Below are 12,175 nucleotides of genomic sequence, written 5' to 3' on the forward strand. Positions count from 1 at the left end.
TAAATATACTGATATCTTTGAGTCCTGTTGTTACATGAGGGTTGCCTTTGTATTCCTTCTAAGGCAACTGGAGAGAAGGTGCCTGACTGACTGACTGTTGGAATAATGACGTGTGTTGGTGCTAAGCTACTTTGCAGACCGTGTTCCCGTCATGTAGTATTCCCATTCTGAGGGATACCAACCGACTACTACACTAACACAAGAATTAGAGTTCTGCTAAGACACACGTGCACACTCAATAATATGCTGGCCCACCACGTCAAACAAGCTGATTGGTTGATTTAACTTAAAAATGCATAATTAACAGCATGCCTGCTTTGATTGACAGGTGGGTGCCCTTACAGGTGGATTATTTGAGCACCCAGGCATCATTACTGAGTTTTAGATTAGCCATGGGCAGGACTGCCAACATGGCGGCATGATGGCTTTTCAGAAACCTGTGGGTGACATCATGGGTATGACGTCCATTCTTTATACTGTCTATGATCAATATGTGAAACGTTATTTATCCAAAGCTCTCTTTCTTCTTTAGATTTTATGTATATGATGTAACAAAACATCTTTTCATTGGTCAATACGGTTAAACATTTTGACTGCAAACCTGTAAGTGACATCACGGATACAACGTCCTTTCTGTCAGTGATCTTAACTAATACTCTGAGGGAAACACCAACTTCTTCTAAACTCTGCACCCAACTTGTAATCTATACAGGTAACAATCTCAACACAATTCTTGCACACAATAAATGTTCATTGACAGGTGTGTCAGATCAAAACATTGTGGACTGAGAGAATCTAAGAGTCCCTTAAATCTTTCACTGGACATCACTTGTGGTATTTTCTCAGAATTTTACAAAACCTCTCCAGAGCAGCAGCCCTACTTCCCCTTTAAGTGCCCGATTGAGATTAATTTGTTCCCTTATTTATATTAATCTTCTGAATGCCTCACAAAGCATTTCATTTATCTGTGTTATCTAAACACACTAAACACTAGACACTTATACACACAAACTTACAGACAGGCACACATTCCACTTGTATCTCCCAATAATACTGTCTGAGACGCAGAATTGTGTTATTGCATGTGTAATCAGACTAAATGTTTATGTAAATGAATCTTTAAATAGTCGACATGTTACTGCCATCAGGGTTAAGGTTTTGCCCATGTCAATGGAAAAATGGGTCAGAATGACTGGAAACTTTCACTGGAGGTAGATTTAGAAGAAAGACTATCCAGTGGGTTCCCATCACCCTAACATTGCACTATATTTGTCAGTGCTCAAATATTTGGAAAAATAGGGGGGGGAGCAAGACAGGGAGGGGGGCAGTGATGAGTGTCCACAACAGATACTGACCCCTCATACTCCCACCCCAGCTCAGAGCCTTACATGCCTATTTATAGGGGAAAATTGCGCTATGGAAAAATATGACAAAGCTGCATTCCATAAATAAGCTGGGAATGGTGGAAAAGAGCACACGGCTCGGTCTCTGAAGGCCTGAGTGGAGGTTCTCAGGCTTGGCTTTGGGTTACAGATGAATGGATAGATGGATAGATGGATAAATGGATTGTTGGTTTGGCCCAGTGCAGCTATCAAGAACTGGAGTGCTTTTAATTTGGGCAAGGGTGAAATGAGTCCACTGAAAATATTGCTGTATTCTCAGTTGAGTATTTTCCACTGTATTTATTACTGCGGCGACAGACACTTTTGGCACAATGGCCATTAAAAGTTATGTTTTTATACTATTATTTTCTCCCGGTTCTCATTTTGTCTCCAACCATTGTGTGCCATCAATCTTCAATCTTCAATCCAATGCCAGAGTCATATTCTGTGAGTTTTTTCTTGAGAATTAAAGGACATGGTGTCTAATTTACACATATTATTTACAGTTTAATGTAATATGGTGGGACTTTTGTGGTTCATGCCCAATTTAAGCCATGGTTTTTAGTGATGGCGGTCAGTCGGACAGTTGGTCCACCATTTTAGTACAAACTAAGATAAGATAAGAGTTAAGACTTTAATGATCACACACTATGGAAATGCACTTATCACAGCAGCTCGTATACACAAGGTTGATAAGAAATAAAAAAGAGATATATAGAAAAAAGGTAAAGCTGAATAAAGTCATAAAGTGATGCTGGTGTCTTACAGCTGTTGGAATGAAGGACCTGTGGTAGCATCCTTCTTACATGGTGGGAGCTGTTTAAGGCCTCCACAGCTAGTTTTTGTGCTAATTAGCATTAGTGTGTTAACACTTTAAGATGATGAACCTAGTAAACATACACCTGCCTAACATCGCATGTTAGCATTGTCACAGTGAGTATGTTAGCGCTCCACCATTAGCATTTATCTTAAAGCATTAAGTACAGCTTCACAGAGCTGTGACCTCACCTGTAAACAGGTGGGAAAAAGTTGTTATAAAGCTAAAAGAATGTTGTGAGGGGTAACTCTGGGACATGTAGTTTATAATGAATAAAAAATCAAACAAAAAGCAGATCAAATAAAGCAGGTAAACTTTTTAAAAATGAATGGGGCTTCAGCTCTGTGGAGTAGATCACTTGCTGTGGATGCTCATCTTTTTGCAGGCAGTGTTTTAATGCACACAACTGAACACGTGTGTTGGTCCCTGAATGTCTCCTCAGTGAGATTTAGCACTTCCTGGTACCATAGTCATCTGCCTCTTTGTTGTTAAGGGAAACCAAATAATCCTGTATGTGTGTGTGTGTAAACTGAAACAGCCATTTATAGGTCTAATGACTCAACCATCATTCTCAGAAATGTTGACTAACGCATTGCAGTTTTTGACCCCAAAAAACTTTGTGAAAAAATAGTGAAAAAGAAAAGTGAATTGACCCCCGACCCTGATGTGTGCAGCATGCCTGTGTGCTGGACTACCCAGCATGCATTCAGCCTCAGCCCAGCTAGACAGCCCCAGATGTCAGGCAGCAGTGGTGGCTTATAGGACCCCAGACGACTGGTCTTCTCAAGGACACGCTCTCCCCATGGCCTACTTCCAAGTTCCAGGCTCCAGTGGGTCCAGAGGGTCAGCCTCCCCACTCTACCTCCAATCCACCGCCCTCCCCCCTACAAAACAAAACGCACTGCCATAACAGCAGCTAAAGAGCTATGAATAAACAGGCTGTCATTGTCTCATAATATATTTATGGAAGACAGAAGCTGCATTTTTTTCTGTCGCTTGTGTGGTATTTTGTCTTTGTGGGAAACTGAAAAGTATGCATTCATCTTGTGAGACAGTGAGACAAAATGATGCAGCGTGGAGCTACTGTGCAAAAAATGTGTGTGTGTGTGTGTGTGTGTGTGTGTGTGTAACGTTGAGAGGGACAGAAATAGACTTTGGGTAGACTGCAGACAACAACACCAGCAGAGGAGTTTACATGGGCACCGTTCTTAAAACTTTTAGATCATTTACATAAAACAGTCACTCCTGTATGTTTTGTAAATGGCATCAAATAACAGTAATGCAGTTAAAGCAAGAAAGTATGCAACTCTGTTTGTCCATTCATGACCCTGAGATGGTTGTCAGCAAGACAAGTCCAATTTTACCAGATGATACTTTGATGCCTCTTTATCTCACTATGACATGGCATGCTCCAGTCTTCAGTTATATGGCTTAACTACTCCTGACATATGTATTGCAATATACATAATGCTATCCAACATCCTAAAATAACTAAATAATAATTAAAATATCTCAACAACTAGTAAAATGGTTCAATTGCCATGTGTTGGCATGCTAACATGTCGTCGCTGTCCAGTGAAATTCTGTATGTCCAAAAACCTGTATTGAAACACAGTTACACAGTCATTAATGAACAATATAATATTTGAAATTGATTTACAGTGATTGTGAGCGAAAGTGGATTTTTTCATAAATGGTTCTAGCAGGTCGCTCTGACTCTTGACTCTCCTGTTTAGATCCACTTCAGCTTGGTTCAGAGATCACAGATCACAAAGCTAGTTGTCTGTCCTTGAATCAAAACTCAAAAGCTATCTTCCTTCTTTCTGTCCTACATACATAATGTAGCAAAACATCTTTACATCTTTTCAAAGGCTGAGATACATTGTCTGGTCTGCACACAGAGTACAGTGGATGCTAATGGGAATGTCATTAGTTTCACAGGTGTTTGGCTAAAATTTGAACTGATAATGGTGCTAGATGAAAAATGTAGAATCACCAAAGTAACTACAACTGATAATGAGGAGTACTTGAATGTCACTCTGAACAAAAAGTGAGGTCAACTTGACGTTAGCACTATAGACAGTAGAATGAACATCCATGACATCACCCACTGGTTTCCGAAGAGCCATTTTGGAGCTCAGAGTGTGGTGGCTCTGACCGCTGCCATGTTGGCAGTCATGCCAAAAATCACGTTGATAATTATGATTAACTTTAAGCCTTATCATAATTTAAACTGGAGATATAAAAAAAAGTAAAGTTGTCATGATTGGGAAAAATTTGCTGTAGAAACCAAAACTGATTTTTGTACCAGGTTGTAAACATGTTTATTTCTGCTGTGAACATTTTAATATAGGGGTTTATGGAGATTGACTCATTCTGTAGCCAGCCTCAAGTGGCCATTCAAGGAACTGCAGTTTTTGGCACTTCCACACTGGCCTTGCTTCAGAGCCACGGAGGTTCTCGCTAGGTTAAGACACAGGTAGCTAATATTTGTTTAAACACGTTTTGTTTTATTTGACTGCATGTCAGCATTGGCTTCACTCCACAGCTACGGAGTTTACCTCTTGGTTACACAACATTTAAAGACAACATTTACTCCATCCAGTAGTTGTTGCGATATTTCGCTGGAAAAAAGTGGTCATTCAGTCCACTACGTGACATTTTCATCCCTAGAGCCACGACACTAGCGCAATGTTCACCCTAAACATTACACGTCACAAGTTAAATTAATGATTACCATATTCGATGGACAGACTATGAATAAACACTATTAAACTTGCATAAACATGCTTTTCTCTATCATTTCTACTGAATAACTTCCCATTCAGTTTTTTCCTCTATCCTTTTTCCTTTTTTTCTAAGTAGTGACCTTTGCATTCTCTGTTAGAGCACTTACAGCAGGTCATCTCTAATGGTTAACCCCAAATAAAGTAGAAAGGGAGGTGACTGAAAGTGTTCTTGATGTGAACAAACATCCTGACGGGATTAGTTTAACTTGTCAAACAAGTGAGCCGTGCCGTTACATTTGTGTGTTTAGTGCTCGCAAGCACACGGCTGCTTCAAGAGCAGAACGGATTGTGTGTTGATCTCAGCGATGACCCCCGACTCTTATCAGTTACCTCACATAAAGGTCGGAGGTCAGGCCTTGTTTCGTGTCAGAAAGGTGAGGTTATGTTGACGCACGTTTCTATTGGTTGTTCTTTTTCTTCTGATAACGCTGAACCTGTCATTCCTATACGCACAGGTGGACACGTTAACAAGAACAGTGTAACAATATATTCAAATACTGCATCCCTGCAAATGATTTACTGAATGAATCTCACTTCTAACTTTTAATTGTTGGGCTTGTGGTCTGTGGTGTTACCTTGTTCAGACGTTTTCTCTTATTTTGTCTATTTTGTAGGGCGTTTAAAGAGTATTTAATTTTTGCTGATTTGGGAATTTGGGAATTCTATGTTAAATATGAATCAGTGTTTTACTTTGGAAAACAACAAACATTTTCTGCTATGGATTCTTGAACATGAAAGTTCCTTTGGTAAAATCTCTATCCTAGGTCCACTCGCTAGCTTTTAACAGTAGTTACAGTGATGATGTATCAGTTAGAATAGTCGTAATACGTAAGTGGAAGGGTTAATTCTTGGTTCTGCCCAGAGACTGACAAGAAGCTGGTTAATTTGGTCTGTGAAGGTTCTCAGTTGTCCAAGTCATCTTTCTTTGAGAAGGGTTAAATCTGGAGCAACTGGACTTGCAGGTTGTAGATCTGTCATCCACAAGAAGCTTTTTAGCTGAGCATATGAACAGGGAGAAACCACTGGCTGTTTCCAAAGCTGGACCTGCGATTACCTATGTAGCTATGCTACCCGGCTGCTGACAATGGCGTCATATTTACCTGACAGACATGACAGTGGTATCCACCGTCACATCTAAGTAAAAGAAAGAGAATTGTTTTGTTTCTCGAAATGTTGAACTATTCCTTCATGAAACAAATACAGGAGACTGTAATGATACTTTGGAAAATTAAATCTTGAAATTAGGTCTGTCACAATATCAATAATGATATTATTGTAATATGTATGGAGATTTTGTTCAAGTCAAACTCATGACCTTTAACTTTTATTGTGTCGGTCTCTTTTTTTGGCTAGAACACTGGCAACCAACTTGCAGAGTGTGAACCTCAAAGTGGGAATGTAAAGAAGCGTGCTGGATTTTTTAATTTTTTTTTTACATGATATCATCATACGTGTATTATTAACATGACATCAGTTTCATTAAAACAAAACAAAATGAATCATTTTAAATCACACACTTTGCTGGCACATTTTCTGAATTTTCACACCTTCCATATTAAAGGAAAAACCAAACATTAGCTTCCCCCGAAGACTAAACTTAGAAGCTCTGTTTACAAACCAGACACTAGTGGAGGAGATGCCATTAAAGAGAAGGAAGTGAGTATTGATTATTTCACTGTGCTGCGCTGGCCTCTCCATTTGCCTTCTTTCCCTCTCTGGGCAGTTTATAGTAATTGCTTGCTCAAGGACTTCTGAGGCCTGATTGCTGTAACCCACTCAGGCTCCATTTGTGTTTGTCCTAGTTAAATCCAACCCTCAGTAATAAAGAGACGTGCTTAAGATATCGTCGACACCTTAATAGAAATATGAAAACTACTGGACACTTTGAAAATAACAGGAAGAGTATTGCCTGCCATTTGCAATGGCAAATTTGTAATGTATGTAATGTAGCTTTGTAATGGTGGATGTTTGGTGTTTACATTATTAATATCTCTCTTTGGTGATCTTACTCTGCCCTCCTATTAGGTGTAACCTGAGTGTATTTCTTGAAAGCATCAATTCTGTGTCTAATGCTCACGGCATTCTCATATTCAGACTCTCCGGCTCTGTACCCTGCACATCGGCGTGTTGTCATAGTGTTGTGTGGAAGCAGCGAGCTGCAGTGCAATAAAACACTCTTGGTGATCAGCCCTCAGTCCTTTCAGTCTGTGCTTGTCTGCACCAAAGCAGCACGGGCATTAGCTGAAACAGCATCTGAGCACTGACTCAGTGATGTACCGGTGTTCTCCAAAAATAAACACACATGCACACACGTGCATGCACACGTACACACAGGCACACTGACGTCCTCCATTATTTACACCCAGGTGTATCTGCATGCAAACGGCCCATTTCGAGACAATCTGATCACACAGTGGAGGCTTCGCCCGGTCTGTTCCTTCGCTCGGTGAGAATATCGCCGGGGCGGAATGGAAACTTCATTTTGCAGGGGCTAATATTAGCCCGGGCCTCTGGAAAATTCCTTTTAAATGATCACAAGCTGAGAAAAGGCAAAGAATTTGTTTAGCGTTTTGCTTGACAGTATTCTCTGCATACACGGCAGTTTTTTCAGATGGTACAGCTCACAGGAGGGTCCTGGGAAACACAGATGTGAAGGAAGGGGGGGGCTGAGGGGACTTGTATGATGAAATTTAAGGCTGTTTGACTGTCAGTCTGTCTGTATCTCTGGCTGTTCGAGTTTGTGCTGGCACTCTTAACACATTGTGCTGCTGCATCCCTGGTCATTCAACTGATACAGAGAACAGTTAGTCCTTCAGATCGCTTTGTGTCACCTGCTATGTCTGTGATTTGGATTGTCAGACTGCATCACTGTTATGACAGTCACACTATCTGTCTATATATGAGTGATTTAAAGTTCTTATTTCACAGTATAAAACACCTGTGATACACGTTAAATCACACTAAAATATTGCCATGTGTGTTCCCTTGTACTACCTTCACTGCCTGACCTATGTTTACCTCTCTTTATCATTATATGAACCTAACTTTTTTAACCTGTCTTTGTGTATCTGTGTGTGTGCATGTATGTTTTTCTAGGAAAATCACACCTGGCCATAGTTCAGAGGGTGAACAATGAGGGTGAGGGAGACCCTTTCTACGAGGTTCTGGGTATTGTCACCCTAGAGGACGTCATTGAAGAAATCATCAAGTCAGAGATCCTGGACGAGACGGACTTGTACAGTAGGTTCCCCTCTCATACCTGCTCCAAGCACTGATCCAGGCACAGCAATTGGGCTCTATTTAATAGCTCTGCTTGACCATTAACAAAGGTTTTATGATTAATGTTTATAAATGTATAGTGGTAATATATCATGAGAAATGAATGTGGAAAAGGTCAATTTGGTCACTTTGCATACATTAAAGTCCACAATTAAAGCTGCACTAATCAGTATTTTTATATTGATGAACCCACAGAGAATTATCACCTGACCCTGTAATTTCCTACAGCAAGTGTTTTAGTGTCTTTCAGGGCAATGTTTTGGTTTTGCGGTCCTAAAATTCTGCTTTCATCAACGCTGTTTGCAGCTGTCAGTGAAAAAGCTCTGATAAACCGAATGTACACAACTCGAAAACGTAAATTTGCAAATGAATGTCCATGTTGCTCCATGTCTGCTGTAGGTGGAAACAAGAAACTGATTGCAGACGCATTAGCCATAACGACTTTAACATTGAACTGTCAGAGCATTAGAATTTATTTGGAGTTGTGTTTGTGTCCACCTGACAGACTTATTGCAATACTATCTACCTTTGTAGCTCTAATTTGCTCTCCACCAACTACTGAGAAAATATCAGCCTCTTTAGCGACTAAATGTTCACCATCTACAGGTAGTCGCTAACTGTGTCTGTCTGTTGTTACGAGCTGAGTAGGTAGTGTGCAGGTTGGTTTTTACAGATTTGTCTGGAAAAAAAAAACACTGACGAGAGCTGTGAGACTGAAAAGAAACAGTCAAGTTGTGTGGCGGAAAAACCAAAACAAAGAGCTGAAAGATGCTAAAATGATAAAGAGCTGTGGGAGCTGCGGATTCATCACTACGAGTGACCTCTTTGACATTACATGTGCATTAATCTTAATTCAAAAATACTGATTGTAGGGGCGTTAAAAATGTTTTCAACCAGAAATGTAAAATCAGTTTGCATATCAGTAAGAGTTGATTTATCCTTTATAGATAAGATAAATAAATAACTGCTTTATGTTTTTCAATTAAGAAATTATCTTATTTGTATTGTGCAATGTAATACTATTTTTGTTTTTGTTTTGTTTTTAGTTTTTTAAATAGACATTATTTATTTTACTTCTTAAAAGTTTCTGTAAACTCTGTTTCATGTATCATATTGTACAGTACAGCTGTACTGTACTGTTACACCTCTAATGGCCTGCAGACATGAAATACGTGCCAGTCTATTTGTTGCCCTAATACATATGGCTTGAAGTAATGCTAAGAATGTGGTAAGCTGACAGTGTAGCCCCCTATAGCTCTCTTTTAGTTCTGAGAAGGACGCCACAGCTACATTTCTCGAAAAAGCAATAAGCTTTGGGTAACTCAAGTTTAGTCACCCGGTGACCCGGGAGGACTCGCTCGATATCTGTGGAGTAGATCGTCCTTTTCCTGTTGCACAAAAAGTTTGCTGTCCTGTCTTACGCTCGGCTTTTCATTTTCCCTCCTCAGCTGACAACAAGACGAAGAAGAAAATCACCCATCGGGAAAGGAAGCAGGATTTCTCGGCCTTCAAGCCTACCGACAATGAAATGAAGGTTAAAATATCACCTCAGCTTCTGCTGGCTACCCTGCGTTTCCTAGCAACAGGCAAGTGGGCTGCGTTGCTGCTTGACTTCCCCCAGTGTGCCCTCAGCCCCTCACTGTGGGGAAAGTGTGTGTGTGTGTGTGTGTGTGTGTGTGTGAGAGAGAGAGAGAGCTGTTTGTGTGTGTATGTGCCCGTATGGGCTTTGAGTTTTGGGCAAGTGGGTGTAGGGAGGAGTGAGTATGTGTGTAGAATGAGTATCTGTTGTTTGTGTGTGTGAGGGAATGAGTTGTGTGAGGACTCACAACAAGGGTGTTGGTTTGCATGTGTGTGTGTGTGTGTGTGTGTTTGTGAGGAGGTGGTAGGCCTCTCGGGAGCACGGCACGGGATGTCTGTGTAGACTGTGCGCCGATCCAAAAAAAAAAAGGAAAACGCAGGCGTCTATTTGCTTGCGTGTCATGCACTGGAGGTTACATGTTGGGATCTTAGCTCACAGCTTTAAAAACACCACCCTGTTTGCTTACTCTCGTTCCTCAGTGACATCACGTCCAGCATTTTTGGCCTATGATCGGGGTTCTCACACAAGTCGGCATACTTAGTGTAAAATGTGAAATATTTCACCCGCTTTCCCTTGGGAAATGGATTTCTGAACAGGCTGCAGGATATCCAAGTACTACTACAGCAGCAGCAGCAGCAGCACTTGACTACAGCCTCCTTGCAGATGGGTTTGCTTTAGAACTTTGACCTAGCAGCTAAGCGTTGATTAAGTTCCTCTAAAGGCTATTAGGGAGTTTAGTTCCTGGTGGTGGAGCCAGCAGCCAGCTGACACATATCACCGCCGCTGAGTTGAAGAAGCTGATTGGCCCATTAGGTGGTTGAAGCAGACCAGTCACAATCTGATTACAGTGTTTAAAAGTTAGAAATGAGTTTTTGGGCACGTTTGACAGATGCAGTAACAGCTTAAAACCAACAGTAAGAGCATAAGATTAAATTTAGTTTTTTTTTTTTTTGTTGTCCAGTCAAGTTCATTTTATTTATTTAAATACAATGTGTCAACTTAGATTTTGCAAAATAAACTCTTTAATGGGACACAAAGGAAGATCAGGAGTACACACACAGACATGCAATAGAATATGTACAGAGAGTATATAGAATAATAAAATTATAATATGAAGAAACATTAGGCCTCATCCTAAATTTCTAGTTCTTCTTTTAGTTTTTTTTCTAGTTTTTCACTACACAAACTTGTCGTGATTTGCTTGCTTCAACCTGATGAATTGAACGTGTTCATGAGGACGTATGTATGATGCATGTACATCAAGATATTATCATTAATGCATCTAAAATTACTATATAAAGCTGCTTTTTTCCCTGTTTTGTTGGGCAAGTTCATAAAAATGACATCCAACAGTAAGAAGAATTTCACACTGCAGTCGCAGGAGACCTGAAACATAAAATGAAAATAAAAAATGTATCTAATAAAATAAGATGCAGTTGACACATTAGAGTGAGTGAATCATTTAAAAAATGAAGCAGCATCCGTGGGTGTGAAGTAGGATGTAGTAGTAACAGAAACAAGAAGGCGACATCAAGTTAGATGCTATAAAAAGTCTTGGTCCGTGACCTGGATGGGAGGCAGTGACGGTCACTTAGATACTAGACGGGGATGTTCACCTGGACTGCAACGACTACTGGACTTTAGTCATATGTGATAAGAAAAAGGGGGGGGGGGTTCAGATTAAGACATTATCATCCTTAAGTGTGTGTTTTCCACCAGTTGTACAACAGGTTAGCACAACCCGAGCATTTTCTTCCGTACCTAGAAAAATGAAAGCCACTTGCACGTGCACACATCTGTTTGTATGTGAGGCCCATTTTATTGACTGACAATTTTTGTTTCACATCAGAATCATTCATTGACAGCTGGCCAATATATAACTAACTGAATTTCTGTCCGTATTTTTATTTTCACAAAATAATATTGATATTGATGTCAGCCCCAAAACCTGGTATCAGTTGGACAGTAATGAATATTCTCCCTCTCTGTCTTTTCAGAGGTCGAACCGTTCGCACCGGTGCAAATGTCAGAAAAGATTCTGCTGCGCTTGTTAAAGCATCCAAACGTCATCCAGGAGCTGAAATACGATGAGAAGAACAAGCGGGCGGCAGAGCACTACCTCTTCCACAGGAACAAGCCCGTGGATTATTTCATCCTTGTACTGCAGGTATGTGGGCGCAATGAGAAGACATTTGTCACGGTGTTTGCACCTAAGGAAACTACACTACACGATACGCTGAACCCATTTAAGACAGTGACACGCTGCTGTTAATACTACAAGCTATTGTTTTACTCGTCCTACAGTTTTTCACACTATAGGCATCCATCT

General features: G+C 40.4%; 1 protein-coding gene across 1 annotated transcript in view; it reads left to right on the forward strand.

Annotated features, from left to right (window-relative positions):
• Window positions 1-12,175, forward strand: part of cnnm2b (cyclin and CBS domain divalent metal cation transport mediator 2b) — a 38,350-nt gene that overhangs the window by 17,622 nt on the left and 8,553 nt on the right. Inside the window, exons 2-4 of the mRNA XM_019260110.2 lie at window positions 8,085-8,228; window positions 9,716-9,853; window positions 11,844-12,013. Of these exons, the coding sequence (XP_019115655.1) occupies window positions 8,085-8,228; window positions 9,716-9,853; window positions 11,844-12,013 (452 nt within the window). The remainder of the gene's footprint in view (window positions 1-8,084; window positions 8,229-9,715; window positions 9,854-11,843; window positions 12,014-12,175) is intronic.

This window comes from Larimichthys crocea, chromosome X, assembly GCF_000972845.2.
Source record: "Larimichthys crocea isolate SSNF chromosome X, L_crocea_2.0, whole genome shotgun sequence".
Lineage (NCBI taxonomy): Eukaryota > Metazoa > Chordata > Actinopteri > Sciaenidae > Larimichthys > Larimichthys crocea.